This window comes from Alosa pseudoharengus, unplaced genomic scaffold (genome assembly GCF_046254945.1).
Source record: "Alosa pseudoharengus isolate Yale_2024_CS ecotype anadromous, Long Island Sound unplaced genomic scaffold, YU_APseudo_1.1 YU_APseudo_1.1_scf_7, whole genome shotgun sequence".
Lineage (NCBI taxonomy): Eukaryota > Metazoa > Chordata > Actinopteri > Clupeiformes > Clupeidae > Alosa > Alosa pseudoharengus.
Genome location: NW_027468859.1, coordinates 26,962,224 through 26,981,825, shown reverse-complemented (window position 1 = coordinate 26,981,825; position 19,602 = coordinate 26,962,224). Strand labels below are relative to the sequence as shown.

Genomic DNA, 19,602 nt, shown 5'->3' with positions numbered 1-19,602 from the left:
TGTAAATGTGGCCAGTAAGATAGTGGGAGTGAAGTTTGTTAGTCTCACCGAATATTTTAATAAGCAGGTGTTCAACAAAGCGATAGCAAAGTACTAAATGCACACAACAGGAAAGGATAGATTTGTCCATTTAGTGACCCCCCCCCCCCATTCACTTCCTCCTGTTATATCTAACTTTTTTATATAAAGTTTTATCTTGGTTTTACTGACTCATCTTTTTAGGCATCGTCAGACCTATTTATCACAACTAAATTATTATTTTGTGCATATCTGTCTGTATTGTAGTGTGTTGTGTCTATTGTTGTGTGGTACATGATCCTGTCTGCAATCAAATTGCCCATTTGGGACAAAGAAATAAATTGAACTTGAACTTGACTTGTTGAGTGACGCTGCAAATCTGAGGGAGGAGATAGAAAGGGACTACTCAGATCACAACTATGGACCAAAGCTGGGGTGGATTCCAAGTACATAATTTAGTCATAAACCCGTCCAGGGCGGAGTGGGACGCTGCTAATATTATCGAGAGATGTCAACCTCCAGTGGCATTGATGGGAGTAGCCTATGACCCAATTTGGCCTGATTCCTATTTTAGGGGGGGAATCCAGGGCTACTTAAAACATCTAAAATCTTCAGTAGTCTCTACCCATCTCATATGCATCTCATAACCTGTATGTGAGGTCATCACAGCTGTTACCACATTATTTCCAGGGCTGTAAGGGGAGGGGAGTGAGAGTGAGGGACTGTGATTACACTGTTGGAGGGCACAGCAAAGAACTTATGCAAACAACGATGCCATGCCCTTTTTAAGACTTCAAAACATTTCCCGCCAACCGAGCATTCTGCCAACTCTCCCAATTACCACTCCGGTACTGAACCTGGCTAATAAAAGCCTATGGCTTCATGCTCCTAAAAAAAAACAAAGCATTTGGGCTCTTTTTTTGGAGGTTTACCAATTATTCTGACTTAACTTACCCAGACTCATCACTAAACTCTGTACTTGGAATCAGCCCCTGGGCTAAACCTGATCCAGGGTCGGCTGTTATCATGATGGAGATTCTAATCCCATACACTTTGTCATAGTCAGCAACTCATGCTTCTCTCGCTGCTTATTCGCTGCTTGTTCAGGCTATTCGATTAACATTTAACATTCTCAACCAATCAGCATCATGCTTCAGGAGTGCACAAGGTGAGGGAGGTATTTGATTGTCTGTTGACCTCACACATCAACAACCTTTCCCAAAATGTGCACACAAAGAAAGGACAGGTAGAGGACTGTAAGGACCAATTTGCTGAACATGACAAAAAATCTACAGGATTTGAATCCTGGACTGTTCTTTTAAGATTGGCTTAAAGGTGCTCTAAGCGATGCTGGGTAACGTCACTTCTGTTGACTTTCAAACAAAACAGCTCGCTACTTCCTCCCCCTCCCTCCTGTGCGGCTCCCGTACAATTGAAACTCTCCTAAACGCGCATCTCGTCTGTGATTTGCTGGAACAGTTTGTTATGTTTTTATGGGCTAGGGTTGCCCAGGTTGTTTTTGTTGCCGTTTTTGGAGCCTGGGCTGTCCACAGAGATTGCGTTTTTTTACAGTGTATTCAGGACACAGAGAGCTAGCGGATGGTTAGGTGATGTTTGCAGTGACATAAAATGTTTTAGCCCTAAAAAACGTGTGCCATCGCTTAGAGCACCTTTAATGAGAATACACACAGCTTTCTGTTGCTCCTTCTCAATCAGAGGCAGAACAAGTGCACACTGAAATGCACCATGGTCTCTCTCTTTTCCAAATTTCACACATTTTAAACGGGGCCCACGTACGACAAACTCAGCCTGTGCCTTGGGGGAACTGACCTAGCTGGCCTTCCTACTCTACCACTGTACAGTTATAATAATAATAATAATAATAATAATAATAAAGGTCGCTTTACAAGAAAGGGTGGTAGTAAGTGTGTGTGCATGTGTGTGTGTGTGCGCACAGGAGAGCTGGGGGGGATGGTGAGGGGATTAGAGGCCTCAGGCCTCAGTGAAAAGATGTTTTTTGAGGTGTTTTTTGAACAGGACCACAGAAGAGGCACAGCGGATGGAGGTAGAGCTGGTTCCAAAGAGTTGGGGCAGACACACAGAAGGCCCTGTCCCCAAAAGTCTGGTGCGGGGTATAGCCAGCTGGTCCTTGCTGGAGGACCGGAGGGATCGCAGAGGGGTGTGGTGGTGGAGTAAGTCAGAAAGGTATTTAGGGGCCAGAGCATGGAGGGCCTTGTAGGTGAGAATCAGGATTTTCCAGATGGGTGGAGATGAAGCAGTGGATGAGGGTTTTGGTTACTGAGTCGGATAGGGAGGGTCGAAGTCTTAAGTCAAGTCAAGTCAAGTCAAGTTTATTTATATAGCGCATTTCATACACAGAGGTCACTCAATGTGCTTTACATAAACAAAACCAAACAATAATAACAAATAAAAGCATAGAAGGGCAATATAGTCAAAGAATAGTTAAAAGGTAAAGATCATAATAAAAAGAAAACATAAAACACAAGGTAAAATCATTTAAAAATAAAGAATAATTAGTAAGCAAAAACAAAGGCAAAAGTAGTAAAAAAAAGTAATAGACAAGGTAGAATAATTATCAAGGCAGATTCAGAATTTGTAACTCGGCACAGTTAGCAGAAAGCATCTGAGAACAGTTTGGTCTTAAGTCTGGATTTAAAACTGGCTACAGTTGGGGCCTTTTTGATGTCGTCCGAAAGTTGGTTCCACAGCTGAGCCGCATAGCAGCTAAAAGCTGCTTCACCATGTTTAGTTCTAACAGTAGGCTAGGTTTTACTAGCAGGTTTTTCACCTGGAACCTGAGAGGACAAGAAGGTGTGTACTGCTGAAGCATGTCTGACAGGTATTTAGGTCCTGCTCCATTTACTGATTTATAAACAAGCAATAGTGCTTTAAAGTCAATTCTGTGACTTACTGGAAGCCAGTGCAAGGATTTAATAATTGGAGTAATGTGGTCAGTTCTTTTTGTTTTTGTTAGAATCCTAGCTGCTGCATTTTGTATCACCTGAAGCTGTTTACTAGTCTTTTTAGGAAGGCATGTGAACAGTCCATTGCAGTAATCAACCCTGCTGGAGATAAATGCATGAATGAGTTTTTCTAAGTCATGTTTTGACATCAGCCATCTGAGTTTGGCACAGGGCCGTAGTCACCATAGACATTAGACAGTGTCCCCCCCAATATTCAAATATGACCAAAATGTCCCCCCCAATATATACGTACATAGAAAAAGAAAGAAAGAATAAAGCGCTATACTAGGCCTACAGGATCAGAAATGTAATCAAAAGTAACGCACAAATTAGTGACCTATGGTTCCAGAGTACCCTACATCCCTGAGTGGTTTGTCCTGGTGATTTTCCGTTTTTCGTTAGTGGCGTGCGCTATCAAAAGCTTCCATTTACTGCACCCTACTGCGGTGAGGTAGCTAGGGCTGTCAACAATATCGCAAAAGCTACCGGTACAATTTTCACAAAACTTATTGGAAAGGTGTAGCACAGGCTAAGGATTTAGGCTACTCTGGAACCATAGGTTTGTGCGTTATTTACGTTTGATTACATTTCAGATACGTGTTGGTTTCCTGTAGGCCTAGGATAAGGCTTTATTCTTTCTTTATTTTTCCGAATATTGGGGGGGACATTTTTGTCATATTTGAATATTGGGGGGGACACGTCCCCCTCAATGTCTATGGTGACTACGGCCCTGCTAGTAGTAATGCCAGAAATTACCGTTTATAGGCCTCTTAGAAATGATTGTTGCATCTTGCATATTATTTAGATGAGCACTCAATCGCGCATCCATGCAGGCAAAACATGATCAAATGTGGCGACAGCACACAAGTTGGAAAAAACGTTTACAATGTGATGATAGCCTACAGTTAATGTGAATCGCGGACAATAACCAAAGAAAGGAATTTGCACCTCCATTCACCAATTAAAGGCTGTAGTAGGCCTAGTGTTTCTACATATTGGCACAAAAAGTAATTTCTGTCAGAAGCCAGTCTATAATGCATACAGGGGTAACATGAAGTGAGTCAGACAGAAGAGGGGCCTGTCTTAGTAGCCTATTCCTGAATCCTGTCCCTTTCAAACTGTTAAAATTGTGTGTTAGCCGCCAGCATAATACAATCTAAATTAAAAGACAAAATCTTATTAGGCCAAACCTATGAGTCTAAGCCTTAGTTTAATCTTCAGGTGTAAGTAATAAGTCAAAGAACCACATTCTGTGTAATATAGAGGTTATCATAAGATACTCTAGTTTGTAATTTCTTTTAAAGTATACATTTTGAACACAAATGGAGTCACGGGTCCAGGGATGGATTACTGAATGGGCTTACTGGGCCCAAGAGCTCAGGGGGCCCTGAAGCCCAAGCCTCTGTGTGAAGTTGCTTCTTCTCCACCCTTCTCTTTTCACAAAACTCACCAGAAGTCATCTGGTGGGTCATTTTTTTAAAAATAAAAAAATCTTCCGTGGGAGAATGCCTCAGGACACCTCTATCTGAAGGGGGGGGGGGGGGGGGGGCATCTGTGCCCAGGGTTTCATAATCCATCCATCCCATGCCTATGTCCGTCAAAAGTTTGGAATACCCTAATTGACTGACCTAACTAACGACTTGTTTGTGATTTTTAATCATATTTTTGCATGGTAGGGAATGTATTGAAATTCTGTTTGGGGGTCCCTCAGACCCCACCACAGATTTGGTCCCCCCCAATGTTGACATCATGACTACGGCCTTGGTTTGGCAATATGTTTGAGGTGGTAAAAAGCTGATTTAGTTATCGCTTTCATGTGGCTGTTGAAATTTAGATCACTGTCAATTAATACACCAAGATTTTTAACTGTATCCTTTGCCTTCAACCCTTTTGTGTCAAGGAGAGTGGCAACCCTAAGTCTTTCCTCCTTTTTACCAAATATAATTACTTCAGTTTTTTCTTTGTTCAGCTAAAGAAAACTTTGAGACATCCAGGTGTTGATTTGTTCTACACTGACACATAGATTCAAGAGGACCATAGTCGTTTGGTGACAGAGCTAAGTACATTTGTGTGTCATCTGCATAGCTATGATATGAAATCAAATTTTGGATGATTTGTCCAAGTGGGAGCATATAGAGGTTAAATAATAGTGGCCCCAAGATCGACCCCTGGGGAACACCACAGGTCAAGAACGTTGGTGTTGAGGTACAGTTTCCGATGGCAACAAAGAAGCTCCTTTCTTGTAGATATGATTTTAGCCAGCTGATAACTATGCCTGTAAATCCAACCCAGTGTTCTAGTCTGTGTAGTAAAATATTGTGATCGATCAACAGTGTCAAATGCTGCACTAAGGTCCAGTAGCACTAGGACTGAATCTGTGTTGAGGCGTACAGTATGTCATTGGACACTTTAATGAGAGCTGTTTCAGTGCTGTGATTTGCCCGAAAACCAGACAGAAAGTAATCAAAATACCCATTTGATGTGAGGAAGGTGGTTAATTGATTAAAGACTTTTTCAATAATTTTGTCAATAAAAGGTAGATTGGATATGGGCCTGTAATTGTTTAGCATGGAGGCATCCAGGTTATTCTTCTTGAGAAGTGGCTTTACAACAGCTGTTTTCAGTGACTTAGGAAAAGTGCCAGACAGCAGTGATACATTTACAATTGGAAGGACATCCGCTGCTATGAGGTTTGTTAACTTATCAACAGTTGAAAATATGAGTGTTATTTGAACTTCTATTGATAATGTTAGAAAAGAAAGACTGTCATCTCTTTATGGATTTCATAGTGGATCTGAAGTTTGTATTTACGCCATTTTCTTTCAGTCTTCCTACACTCTTTTTTTAGAAGTTTAACTGCTGGATTTTGCCTCCATGGTGCTTTCTGTTTGTCCTTAACTTTCTTAAATTGTAATGGAGCAATGTCATCCATAATGTTTGCCATTTTTGCATTAAAGTGATCAAATAAGTCTTCTACAGAGTCTGACAGTTGACTTAACTTTAGTGAAAGTGCTTGCTCAAAGAGAGCACTTGTCTGATCATTTATGATTCTCCTTTTTACCATCATAGCTGTGTTTTGAGTGTGTGGGGACATAGACACATCAAAGAACACGCAGAAATGATCAGATAAGGCCAGGTCTTTAACAGCTGTAGAGACATCGAGACCCTTTGTGATAACAAGGTCGAGGGTATGGCCGAAACATTGTGTTGGCCCCTGTACATGCTGTGTTAAGGAGAAAGTATCGATTAGTGCAATGAATTCCTTGGCATAATTGTTTTCAGGATTATCCACATGCAAGTTTAGATCCCCTGATATAAGACAGTCAAACTCTATGCAAACGACTGATAGCAGTTCACCTAGCTCCAGAGACTGCTCCAGCTCAGGAGACTTAAGATGTTTTTCAAGTGATAGAATGCAGATTTTGTGATGTCTTTAATGTGGGATTGGAATAACAGGGTAGGGTCCAGGATGATGCCCAGGTTGCGGACTTCAGGGGATGGGGCAATGGAACAGCCATCCACGTCCAGGAGAAGATCCCCCAACCTTCTTGAGCAATGGCTTAGAAGCCACCACCATGAGCTCAGTTTTATTGCTATTCAGTTTGAGAAGATTATAGAGGTCATCCAGTTTTTAAGTTCTTGCAAACAGTTGACAAGTGGTCTAGGTGGAAGCTGATGGGTTTGTTGGGGGTTTTCCTGTCTGCTTATCTTAGCTCACTGCCAGTCAGTGTGGAGAGAATAATCTGGTGGGTTGCTGCTGCATCCTCTTGGTGGATGCGTAACATTAGCGGTGCCCTTTGTGGTCCATGACTTTTTCCCCCAGTCTCTGGAGGGGCTTAAAAGTGGACAGTGATGGTGTTTGTACAATATAATGTTCAGTGCACATTTAATATGATGAATCTGGTGCAGAATTAGAGATAAAAAGTTGTTTCACACAGGTCATCATGGTGTTGTGCACTGAACGGAGTAGATGTCTTCTCTGAACTGGTCATTACTTTTGGCATTACGTTGGCATCTACTATTACTAATATGTATCTTGCATCAAATGAATCAGGATCACAACAGATCAGGAACACAGGCAGAGCAAGTGGGTGTGGCAGCATTGTCACATCATGCCTCAGTGATAAAGTGCACTGTAGAAGAACAGGCATCAATCCCTTTGCCTTTATCGTCAAAGTTCTGAACACATATGCATGGTAAGAAAAAACACTTTTTAAACTTTAAATTGTGTGATAGTTGTCGCAAGGTGCGCGTTTCATCCGTTTTAAATTATTATGAGTTGCACCGCTTATACTGCCAGTAACATCCTGCTTGAAAATGTATAGACTTACATATATAGTAAATGTGCCTATATGTATTCCACACAACTGGGGCCTGACCTATCTGCAAGTCAGCATCACATCTCCTCCAGCTACAGAGAGGTGCGTAACCCAGGGCGCATGGACAAGGTCACGTTCCTCTCCCGTAGGAGATGAACGTAAACGAGCGGCTCAACTCCTTCCCCCAACTCCTTCCCGCTGTTACCTGAAGAGGATGTGGCTTCAATGCGTGCCCACGACGCCATCGTTCACCTAGTGCTAATTCGTTTATTCCCCGCTCGCTGTCTCGTTATTTACATGCCTGCCCATTGTTCTTCGTAGGGCTACACTGTTCTGTCAGGGATTTTTTTTTTTATCTGTCGCCCATTTTTTTCGGTGTGAAGAAAAGCCGTTGTTGATGCACCTGCTACTCAGCTGTTTGGATTTTTCTTCATTCACGAGCTTGGAGGCGATGATGTATATGAAAGGGCTCATGATGCTGGCTACGTGAATGGACTACGGTCAGGTTTGTGCTTCTGTCTGTCAGAGATGTTTTTCGCGTGGAGAAATTTTAGACGCTGTGCGCTGAACGATTTAAGGATTTTGGAATCAACAGTCACCCATCCTGGATGATGCATGGCGAGTTTATGTTACGTTGCTATTTGGAGCCTGGTCTTAAAGTGATCCATGAGCTTTTACTATTACCAATATCAACATGTCCCTGGCATCGGCTGCGACAGCGAGTGAAAGCAGCACCACCACCGTTCCCGAGGAGGACGCGGAGAGCCCCCGAGAGGAGGTGAAAACACACATTATCAAACTACACATATGCAAAACGTCTTCCATTCATATATTTCAATTCTTTATGTGTAATTGTAATCAGAACGTCTTATTAGGATGAAGGTGCAAATCACCAGGAAGCACATTAATCCTGTCACAGGTCTATAAGAATTAGGATGGATGGGTATGATAGCCAATTTTTTTATATCAGTTTCTGTTGGTTTTGGGTTCGCCAGTGCTCGTTTTGCTGTGTGTATAAGTGCATCCAAGTGTTTGTTTGTTTGCGCGCGTTTGTGTGTGTGTTTGTGTCTGTGTGTGCGCGCGCGCGTGTGTATATGTGTGTGTGTGTGAGCATGTGTGCGCGCGCAGCAAGTGTGTAGTGTGTGTATGTGTGCCGTCTGTTTGTCTCCCCTCAAGCCTCTGAAATGCAACCCCCACCACCACCATCCCTTTTAAATGCCTGCTCCCTGGTGGGTATCAAATTGATTGGCATCTCTCTGTCTCCGACTAGCACCTCTTCAAGGAGCCATGAAATATTGCAATGACAGGGCATGCTTTCGTTCTCAGGCAGTGTGTTCATCCCATTTGACCATATGTGTGCTCATTTATTTCAAGTTTTGCCACTCTTTCAGCCAGCAAAATTCAGATTCGCTGGCTTGCTATATAATTACATTCTCTCTTCATCTTCCATGCCTTATCACATGATAAAAATGACATAATTATTGTGAGAGAAGTAGAGCTACTTAACATAAATATAATATCAATATAATAACTTTTATTATAGTGTTTTGAAATGAACAGCCTACTTGATGAGAATGTGGAATAGGCATCGTTTACCATTTAATTTCTACATTGTTAATAAGCACAGACACTATTTGATTTAGGATGAATGTAGTGCAGTGTGAGCGTGACACAAGGGTCTTTCAGTGACTTGTGAATGAATTCTGAAGGGCTACAGTACAAGACTAGTGCTGACAGGGCTTGCTGGGATTGCATAAGTTATAGTGGCTGGCCGATTTTTACATGAAGATGAATGGAAAAGATATTGGGGCCATGGGAGAGTACTGTCACAACATGTTATAGCGACATGAGATATTACAGAGGGAATTACTGTCAGTAGAAACTCTTTTTGTGTATATATTGGGTGAATGTCAGTATTTCAAGAACATATAAATTGATGAATCTGGGATCATAAAACTAATTATTAAGAGCACAGGCCTTGTTTGTTCCTGCAGGGTGTATAGCTATCCTTCACTCCCAGCAAGGATATACAAAATGTATCCTTATTTATGCCACAAAAGCTTAACATTGTATATATTTGTCACCAGAACTTTATTTTTCCAAATTTCAAATGTAGAGATGGATTATTCATTTTATCAGTGTTTTCCCCCTCCAAAGGCTGCACGGTCCTGAGTCACTGCTTTTATAGGCCTGATAGAGGTCACATAATATGGTCCACTGAAACTATAAATAGACTATTGAACATGCACATCCAGCTATGAAGTTAATGAACACTGTGAGTTTCAGTGTGAGTGTTAATTATGTGGGTTTGCCTATCTGCCTACCAGTGTAAAGGAGAGGCAGTATGTGCTCACACATCCCTCACTCACAAAGAGCTTCTCTTAATCTTTTAAAATGAGACATCTTTAAACACGCAGTTCTTAGCTCCATGAAACAACGCACATTTGCTGATCTCCACTAAAGCTCATAACATTATACTGGTCCATTTTATAGCTCAGTGTTCTATTACCCAGGGGATGTTTCACTGCACTAATGTGCCATCTTAAGGGAGGCCAAGACCAGGAAGTGGGAAAGAGAAGAACAAGAGCATTATCTCATTGCGGTCAGCAAAAGCTGAAATAAAAACCACTGGATGAGAACCACATATTTAATGTGGAACTTGATGGGTTTGTTTTATTTTTTTATAAAATAGTCAACCTTTCAGTTTACTTCAACTAAAACCCCTCATTTTTGGATGTGGCCTTTAATATGTTAGAATGATTTGTTCTGAAAATGCTCATGGGTGTCATATCACACATAGTTGCAATGTGAAAGTGGGCAGAAGAAATAGTGCAACTAATGTTGTGCATTGTACTTATAGGAGGAAATACATAACAAAGAAAGTCTTGACATTCAAGACGATGGAGGATTAAAAGTTTCATAAAATATCTAATACACATACTTGTTTATAAAAACCCTACATTGTGCTAAGGATACTGCTTGGACAGCATTGTAGTTTTGTCAGCTGGACAAATAATACATCTAAAGTGAACATGTAACATAATAGTCATCAGAGAGTAATCTAACATCTATTGATTTAGTGGAAAAGGTCTCTCTCTATCTCCTTCTCCCCCCCACTCTCTCTCCCTCCCTCTCCCTCCCTCTCCCTCCCTCCCTCTCCCTCTCTCTCTCCCTCCCTCTCCCTCTCTCTCTCCCTCCCTCCCTCTCTCCCTGTCTCTCCTCCTCTTTTTCCTCCCTACCCTTTGGGAGTTATGGCAGGGTGGGCTTCAGGGAGAACCATGTGACAAGGTGGGGAGGATAATTATGGAAAAGCCACATCTATTATTTACTGGCTGCTGCCATGTTAAAAGCACCACCCCCGTCATGTGCCCTCATGCTCAACCAGCGCCACGCCATCACGGCACAGACACTGGCACAGACACTGGCACATACACTGGCACAAAAACGCAAAACAAACTCTCAGTAACTCTCCACAAGAGCAGTTAGCCAAATAACAGTGACTGAGCATCCACTACTCCACAACGACTTCAAATTAACAACAGATTTTCTTTTAATTGGAATTACAGGGTACATTAGTGTAGGATCCTGAGGAACTTGGTAGTATTGCTCTTCACATACTTAGAACTGGTAAAACTGACAGCTCACGGACATATGTTAATGTAGTGAGTACTGATCCACTCGTCCTCTCCTGAGAGTGGCCCTAGGCCTGCGCATGGTCCCCTGGTGCGTGGCAGGCCATTGATGTGGTCTGCTGGTAGTTAACGATGCCTGGAGGTTGTGTGTGAGTTCAAAGATACTTTGGTTGAATGCGTGCATGACTTCCCCTGTTAAAATTGTGTCGCGCACAAACCAATTTTCCTTGCTAAAATTCAGGAAGCATCCCCTGTCCGTGCCTGATACGTGGTGACTCTTTGGAGATGAGTCTCTGGAAAAAATACACTCTAAAATATGTCAGTTAGGGCTGAAGCGTACGTTGGATGTTTGATTTTGACGAGCACAGATACGAGCGTTCTGCACTGTAGTCATGCATAAGGCATGCTGCAGCACTTACAAATCAACTTCTCCCGTTTAATATTTCACTCGCTGTAAAGGCTACCAGAGTTCAGCCTCAAAGAATGTTGAACCAGGATGGTGGTGGATGGTTGAAAAAGGATGATGTGTGTAACTGCAGATCGGATGACAATATGGGAAGAGTACACGAGCAGCAGAGATGCTATCTGCCTTGTGCTCGGCGAGGTTGTCTTCTGTGTTAAATGGAAGGCGTGCCTCTCTAAGTGAACATTACGGTGCCTCTGTGGTGCATTAGACAAACTCAATAAGAAATCCTACCAGTGCTATTGCACATTCTATCAATGGACAAGCAGATGGGAGGTAAAAAAAACAGCAGATGCGAAGCATATTAGTAGAATGCACAGATTCAGATCCAGCACATCCTTTTAATTCTTTTTCACTTGGTAACTGAGACAACTTAAGACAACTTATACCTGGGCAAAGAAAGGCCACCTTTGATTAAAAAAAAAAGGCCAAAGTTGGTTGTTGGCAAAGTTGGCAAGCACCCATGCCATCCCATGCCTGCCTTTCTTCTCTCCTCCCCAGCACAACACCCCCCCCACACACACACACACAATACACAAACACCCACACCAACACACTCACACACGTAAGCCTCTATCTGTTGTCCATAATTAAGCTATTCCGGCAATCAACTGTCCACTGCTGATTAGGTTGTAACAGTAAAGAGCTTTCATCCAGAGATTTGTTAACTTTCAAACAACATCAACAACACATTACATTAAAACAGTGCTGTATTTAGGGGCACACAAAGTGCTTTACAGTGAAATGGGGTGACCTGACCCTCCAGCACCACTAACGGCAGTGGTGCTGATGCTGCCCTGCTGTCACAGGACCAGAAACAGCAACGGCTGCCAGGCTGTCTCTCTCTCTCTCTCTCTCTCTCTCTCTTTTTCTGAGTTCAGCAATGTCAGTGCTTTGCTGATTCAGTCGTCTGCCAATAATAACATTGTAAGCTCAGGAGAAAGCCAGGGCTGGGGTCAGAAGCCTCTTGCATGTGTTTTCAGGCTCCGAAGGAGGATGTGCTGCTTCCTGTTGTTGTTTTTGACCATATGGTTGAATGACCAGCTGGCAGCGCCGGTCACTGAGCATGCTGTATAAGGACACACTTTCCCTGTCTTTACTTTTCAGGCAGCAGTCTACTTAGTCTCAAGTATACTGTCTCTTTTTCTATTATGTCTATTCGTTTTAGATCGATCGTTAAGGTCCAAACTTTGATTAGGGACTAAATTGATTAGAATCGGCGCAGGATTGAATGAGCACACTAATACCACCAATAAATAAGCAGCGATGTGATACAAACTTATCTGGCATGTTGTCAAATCAAATAAAACTGTTCTTTCACCATTGACAAGGCTCAACATGTCATCAGCCAATGTGGACAGGATCTTTCCGGAGATATCCCTCTGTTTCATGTTTGTCCCTCCTGGATTGGATCTAAAAAATCCAAAATCACAGTACTTGTGTTTAATAATCGTGATATCAATATTGAACAAAATAACCTTGATAATGGTTAATGGATAATGATAATTTTTGCCATAATTGAGCAGCTCTCGTTTAGAGTGATCTTGGAGTTTACAGTAGAGCTCCACTTTTATATACTGTTGATATCTACTATCTGTGCATAGTCAGACATGCTATACAGTACTATGCAAAGCACAAGCCAGCCAATATGAATAGCCAGTTATGATGGGGAAGTCCCAGGCAATGGTCAACTCCTCTGGAGTCTCTTAGCACATACGATTGATGATGCATGAATAGTTTAGTGTCTCTCTGTTTTGCATCAACTGACGCACAATGCACCACCACACGATACATATACTGGTGGCAGCCGTGGCCTACTGGTTAGCACTTCGGGGTTGCCGGTTTGAACCCCGACCAGTAGGCACGGCTGAAGTGCCCTTGAGCAAGGCACCTAACCCCTCACTGCTCCCCAAGCGCCGCTGTTGTTGCAGACAGCTCATTGCACCGAGATTAGTGTGTGCTTCACCTCACTGTGTGTTCACTGTGTGCAGTGTGTTTCACTAATTCACGGATTGGGATAAATGCAGAGACCAAATTTCCCTCACGGGATCAAAAGAGTATATATACTTATACTTATACTGTACGTGACACAATGCACCACCAAACGATACATATACGTGACACAATGCACCACTACACGACACATACGTGACACAATGCACCACTACACGACACATACGTGACACAATGCACCACCACACGATACATATGTGACACAATGCACCACCACACGATACATATACATGACACAATGCACCACCACACGATACATATACATGACACAATGCACCACCACACGATACATATACATGACACAATGCACCACCACACGACACATATACTGTATGTGACACAATGCACCACAACACGATACATATACGTGACACAATGCACCACCATACGATACATATATACGTGACACAATGCACCACAACACGATACATATACGTGACACAATGCACCACAACACGATACATATGGACCCTTTCAAGAGAGTTCCATTATCAGCATCATAGTTGGCCCCACAAGGCTTCCTTTTTAACATTCCATATGTTATCTTAATGCAGAGGAAGTAGATTGGGGCCCAAATAGAACGTTCAAGCATTGTTTTTGTTTTTATTGTTGAAAGGGTCTATACGTGACACAATGCACCACCATACGATACATATATGTGACACAATGCACCACCATACGATACATATACGTGACAGTCAGGTCATGTTGAGATTTCCTTCCAGACATGCCACCCCCATAAAATTCATTCTCATATCTTTAGCAACAATCTACATGAAACGCCTTCCTGTACAGTACTTATTTGAGCACAGTGTCTGTTAGCACGTACTGTAAGTGGAGTCACTGCTGACAGTTTGGTTTGTCTGTCTGTCTGTGTTCCACAGCAGCGGGCCGTGAAGCAGTCCCTGAGCAAGTCGCTGTGCCGGGAGTCCCACTGGAAATGCCTGGTGCTGTCACTGCTCATGTACTGCTGCGTGGGCGCCATGGCCTGGTGCCTGGTGACCAAGGTGACGCGGCTGTCCTTCGACAGCGCCTACAAGGGCAAGTCCATGATGTACCACGACAGCCCGTGCGCCAACGGCTACATCTACATCCCCCTGGCCTTCCTGGCCATGCTCTACGTGGTCTACCTGGTGGAGTGCTGGCACTGCTACAGCCGCAACGAGCTGCAGTTCAAGGTGGACGTGGACAGCGTGTCGGAGCGCATCGGGCGCATGCAGCAGGCCACACCGTGCATCTGGTGGAAGGCCATCAGCTACCATTACGTGCGGCGCACGCGGCAGGTGACGCGCTACCGCAACGGCGACGCGTACACCACCACGCAGGTGTACCACGAGCGCGTCAACACGCACGTGGCCGAGGCGGAATTTGACTACGGCAACTGCGGCGTCAAGGACATCTCGAAGCGGCTGACGGGCCTGGAGGGCTTCCCCGTCACGCGCCTGCGCTTCACCAAGTGCTTCAGCTTCGCCAACGTGGAGTCGGAGAACTCGTACCTGACGCAGCGCGCGCGCTTCTTCACCGAAAACGAGGGCCTGGACGACTACATGGAGGCGCGCGAGGGCATGCACCTGAAGAACGTCGACTTCAAGGAGCACGTGGTGGCGTTCGCCGACCCGACGCGGCTGCCGTGGTACGCGTCGCACGGCGTCTTCTGGGCGGCGGCGGCGCTCACGTTCTCGTGGCCGCTGCGCGTGCTCACCGAGTACCGCACGGCGTCGGCGCACTACCACGTGGAGAAGCTTTTCGGCTTCGACTACGTGCCCGTCACGCCGGCGTGCGAGGAGCGGCCGCCCTTCTGCCGCCACATCCCGCGGGTCAACACCATCGACAGCACCGAGCTGGAGTGGCATATCCGCTCCAACCAGCAGCTGGTGCCCAGCTACTCCGAGGCCGTGCTCATGGACCTGGCGCTGGGCAACGCCGGCGGCAGCAACACCTACGCTTCGTGCGGCGCGGTCGGCGGCATGAGGATCGGGAGCTTCGGCGGCTACCGGCAGAACTGCGAGCGGTGCCACCGGGCCATCAGCAGCTCGTCCATCTTCTCGCGGAGCGCGCTCAGCATCTGCGCTGGCGGCGGCGGCGGTCCGCGCCTGCCCTTCAGCGCCAGCCGCTTCTCCCTCAGCCGCCTGTACGGCTCCCGCCGCAGCTGCCTCTGGCGGAGCCACAGCGGCGGCAGCCTCGGCGACCACGGCTGCCCGACCGAGAGCACGCGCTGCCTGGCCGGACCGGCGCTCTCCTCCGGCGCCACTACCACCGGCGTCGGTGATCCCGGCGAAGACACCGCACAGCAGCAGCAGCAGCAGCAGACGCCGGCTCCGCCCTCTTACCAGGACGCCCTCTACTTCCCCGTGCTCATCGTGCACCGCAACGAGGGCTGCCTCAACCACGACCACCGCTCGCTGCACCGCAACGGCTCCTGTGTGGAGACTTCCTTATGACGCCACAAGCGGACATGCTGAGGGAGGGTGAATAACTAAGGAGACGTTTGGAAGAATGTAGAGGAGGAAGAGTAATCCGAGGGTTTAAGAGAGGAATGTTTACTTTCCCTAGACAAGTATGCTGCTTTGGGAATTCCTGTGGTTGACGTTTCCTGGAGTCTCTTTCTTTCTCTCTCTCTCTTCATGCAGAAGTCCTGTCTAGTTACATGTCAAATAATGAAATGAAAATGAAGGTATTGTGATATATTCAGCCTATGTGTTTGTGAAGGGAGTAGTGGTCTGTTCAGCTTTTAGCCAGCTGTCATTTATCGTAATGCCGAAAGGGAACTATCACAACAGGCTCAAAGCACACTCCTCTTTCAAAATGACCTGTTTTGGTTTTTACTCACTCCATCTCAATTTTATTGTCAGATTTGTTACACGCGGGAATTATTAAATTATTCCAACCATACCATGGGATTTCAAGAAATGAAATGTGAAAGAGTAGGCAGTGCTTACAGGAACTAAAATGGATCTAGCGTAGAAAACTTGACAGACAATTAACAACACCACAGCAGTCATATGCTGCAGAAACACTGTTAAATGTGGGTCAAGATTTTTTTTAGATATGGCGATGAGTAGATCTATATTTCTTAACATTGCCATTTCACACTAATGAATATTACATGAACGGCCTTTCAATCCCAAGGCTAACCAAAGCTGTGCTTGTGGCATTTGGTTAGTTTTTCTCTAAAATGGAGGAGCACAATATAGGCTGTTGTGCAATTTGTTAGGTTTAGATGTATGTGAGTGGCCACATTATTAATTGTATTATTATTATTATTATTATTATTATTATTATTATTATTAGTCCGCATCATTACACCTTATTACACCTATTACAACAATCAACCATTTTTGAATAGTCATAGAGTAGGGCTTATGTGTATTGCAGCAACCTCCAGAAAGTGATTCAAAGTAATAACAACAGAGATGATAACATGCTACAGCTAATACTGTAAAATTGCAAACAGGGCACAGTTCACTTCCCGCATCTCTTGCTCTGGTTGCAAAAAGGCCCTGACATACTCAACATGTCATTTTGGTTTCTTAGAACTACCTCTTTTTTTGTAATCTGTTAAGTGCCTGATGCTGATGTAGCCTCAAAATGCTCAGATCCTTAGTCCTTTGTGACTGAGATCAGCTACAGAAGGAAAAGTAGGATTTTTTTTAGTAATAGAGGAGGCAGGATATGTTTCAAGCCCTGATTTAAGGACCAAGTAATACATGATGAGTAATGAATGATGAATGAAGAGGGTGTTGAGAGATGTTGCTTGCTGTCTGCCTTGCACACATACTGTACATAGACACACACACACACAAAACGTGTGGGGATTCTTATGTTCTAATGATAATAATGTAGTTTTCCCTGGAAACTTGGAAAAACAACTGAAAATGGAAGGCTAAGTATATAGCTGCCAGACCAGTTTTGGAAGTCAGTAAAGGGTGCAGAACACTCGTGTCACGGAACAGTAATCTTCCATTCGTAATAATCTGACATTTTTGTGCCACATGACCTACTGCAAGAGTATAAAATTCCAGGAAAATTGGACATTCAGTTTAATTTGGGCTTTTTAATTTGAGCTTCTTTTTTTTTTAAGATGCCCTTGCCGTTTCACATAAGAACATAAAATTCCTTTTTGCAGAATCCCTCTCCGACTGGAGCAGCTTTCGCTATTTGAGCTTCGTAAGGCCTTGTCCAGGCAGACAGTCAGGAGACAAAAGGGCTGGATAACAAACCTGACACCCTGCCGCTGTGCTGCTGACACCTGAAAGAGAAAGAGAGGGGGATGAGTGAGAAAGAAAGAGAGATCCCAATGAAAGTGGGAAGCGAGAGAGAAAGAGAGAGCCCTTGGTCAAAAATAGTCCACATATCTGTGTCGCCGCAGGCTTCACATTCATTTAGGAAGTCTAGATGTTCAATTTAGATACAGAGAGGGATCAGAGAGAAAGAGAATGCTGTGTCAAGGCTGCCACAGTTCAGTTTAATATATTTTTTTAACAGATTTAAACGACTACAAAAGCAGTGATGATAGCAGAGAACCAATATCAATATCAGAACACTGACAGATAAATGACAGAGCCATATAGTCTTTCATCATGCGGGTTTGACAATAAAATGAAGCCCCACAGTATTGCTAATGCACAGGTAATCGTCTTTATAGAAATGCAGGGTTATTCTCTTCTGGATTTCCCCTAACCACCTTCACTTCTTCCACCACATGACCCAGTCAGCCACAAGACCTGATCATCAGGAACCTGTATAGCATAGTAGCTCATGAGTAAGTGTATTCACAGAGGAAATAGGCCATGACTAGGGGGACTTCCTATAAATGCTACATTGAATGTAAGCTGGCTGGCTGGACGTCACCTTTGGCCCATAGGCTATACCCACCGCAATACGACCACAGCGCGACACACGCTCATACTAATCCAGCAACTGACCTGAGATCAGCTGGCCGGCCTGCCCACTCATAGCCTCCCCTGAGGTGACTCTGTACTCTATTAGCTCCTTCTAAACGCATGACTGGAGGGGGGAGGTTAGCGGTGCGCAGACTCCTGCTATATATCTGTTTATATCTGTGCTATCTGTTTGACTGTGACCTTCAGCTCTGAGAAGCTCACTGCTTTTGCTCCCCATCAGCACTATACACCATGTTTATGACCTCCCTCCCTTTTATAGAGTCCATATCACAAAGATGCAGGTTGAGCTGAGGGGGTAACGATTTTTGAATGATATGATGACCTTGCCCTGTGGAAAATTAAGGTCATATGAATGTTGTATACATACAGTATATAACTGGTCCGTTACTGAAATGGTGTGGTGCATGGGATTGCTCTCTTACAATACATCTTCCTGTTCCAAACCTTTTCTTTTCTGTGATATTCTGCGTATTTCCACAACAAAAAAAAAGCATTTTCAAGGTACCAAAAAACAAACACACACTATAGGGGCCATGAAGTCTGCCTGTGCTGAGGCCAAAAGTCTTCTGTGCTGCGTTATCACGTACCTCCCCCATGGATTCACAGCTATGCAACACCTAATGAAAGCACTTGCCAGGTTGGACCACTCATTCTTTCCTTCCTTAATTCCTTCTTTCTGCCATATTTTCTTCCATAATCCTTTCTTTTCTGAGTATCTTATGACACTCTTATGTGTCGGTTGAAGAGGGATAGGCAGATCATGTTTTCATGCTATTGAGAGTATGGTGAGCCCTCCACACACGTTGAGCTAATTTCCTTGTGATGTGTAAATTGCACCAATTAAGGCTTTGGTGTTTTACAAAAGGGGGGTCTGTTTGTCGTAATGAGTCCTACATCAGGAAGGATTTTTTCCCCCTTGTCTTAATTCCTAATTACCACTCTCTGAGGTATTCAAGAGGCTTATTATTAATAGAGCACACAATATTTCTTCAGCAGGCAGGCCTATGATCGGCCTCATGTTCCTATACAGCCCATGTTTATTTCATTAGATTTTAAAACGGAGCAGTTGACGGGTCATGTTTTACTCTTATATTTTATTGTGGTTTCATGTGAGGTAGCTGCTCAGGCATTAGGTGAATGTTTTTGTCTTTGAGTCACAAGAACAATTCCAGGAAAGCAGAGTCGGGGCAAGATTGACCTCATTTTGACTGTTAACATCAAACCCTTTATCACAAGACAAGATGTCATTTTCTTCTGTTTCTCACCTTG

General features: G+C 44.1%; 1 protein-coding gene across 1 annotated transcript; it reads left to right on the top strand.

Moving 5' to 3' along the window:
• Nucleotides 1-8,015: 8,015 nt before the first annotated feature.
• LOC143110016 (transmembrane protein 151B-like) lies at nucleotides 8,016-15,870 on the top strand. Its single transcript, XM_076272834.1, has 3 exons — nucleotides 8,016-8,099; nucleotides 14,314-15,651; nucleotides 15,721-15,870. Exons 1-3 carry the CDS (start codon nucleotides 8,016-8,018, stop codon nucleotides 15,868-15,870), a joined length of 1,572 nt encoding a protein of 523 aa, XP_076128949.1.
• The last annotated feature ends 3,732 nt before the right edge of the window (nucleotides 15,871-19,602 follow it).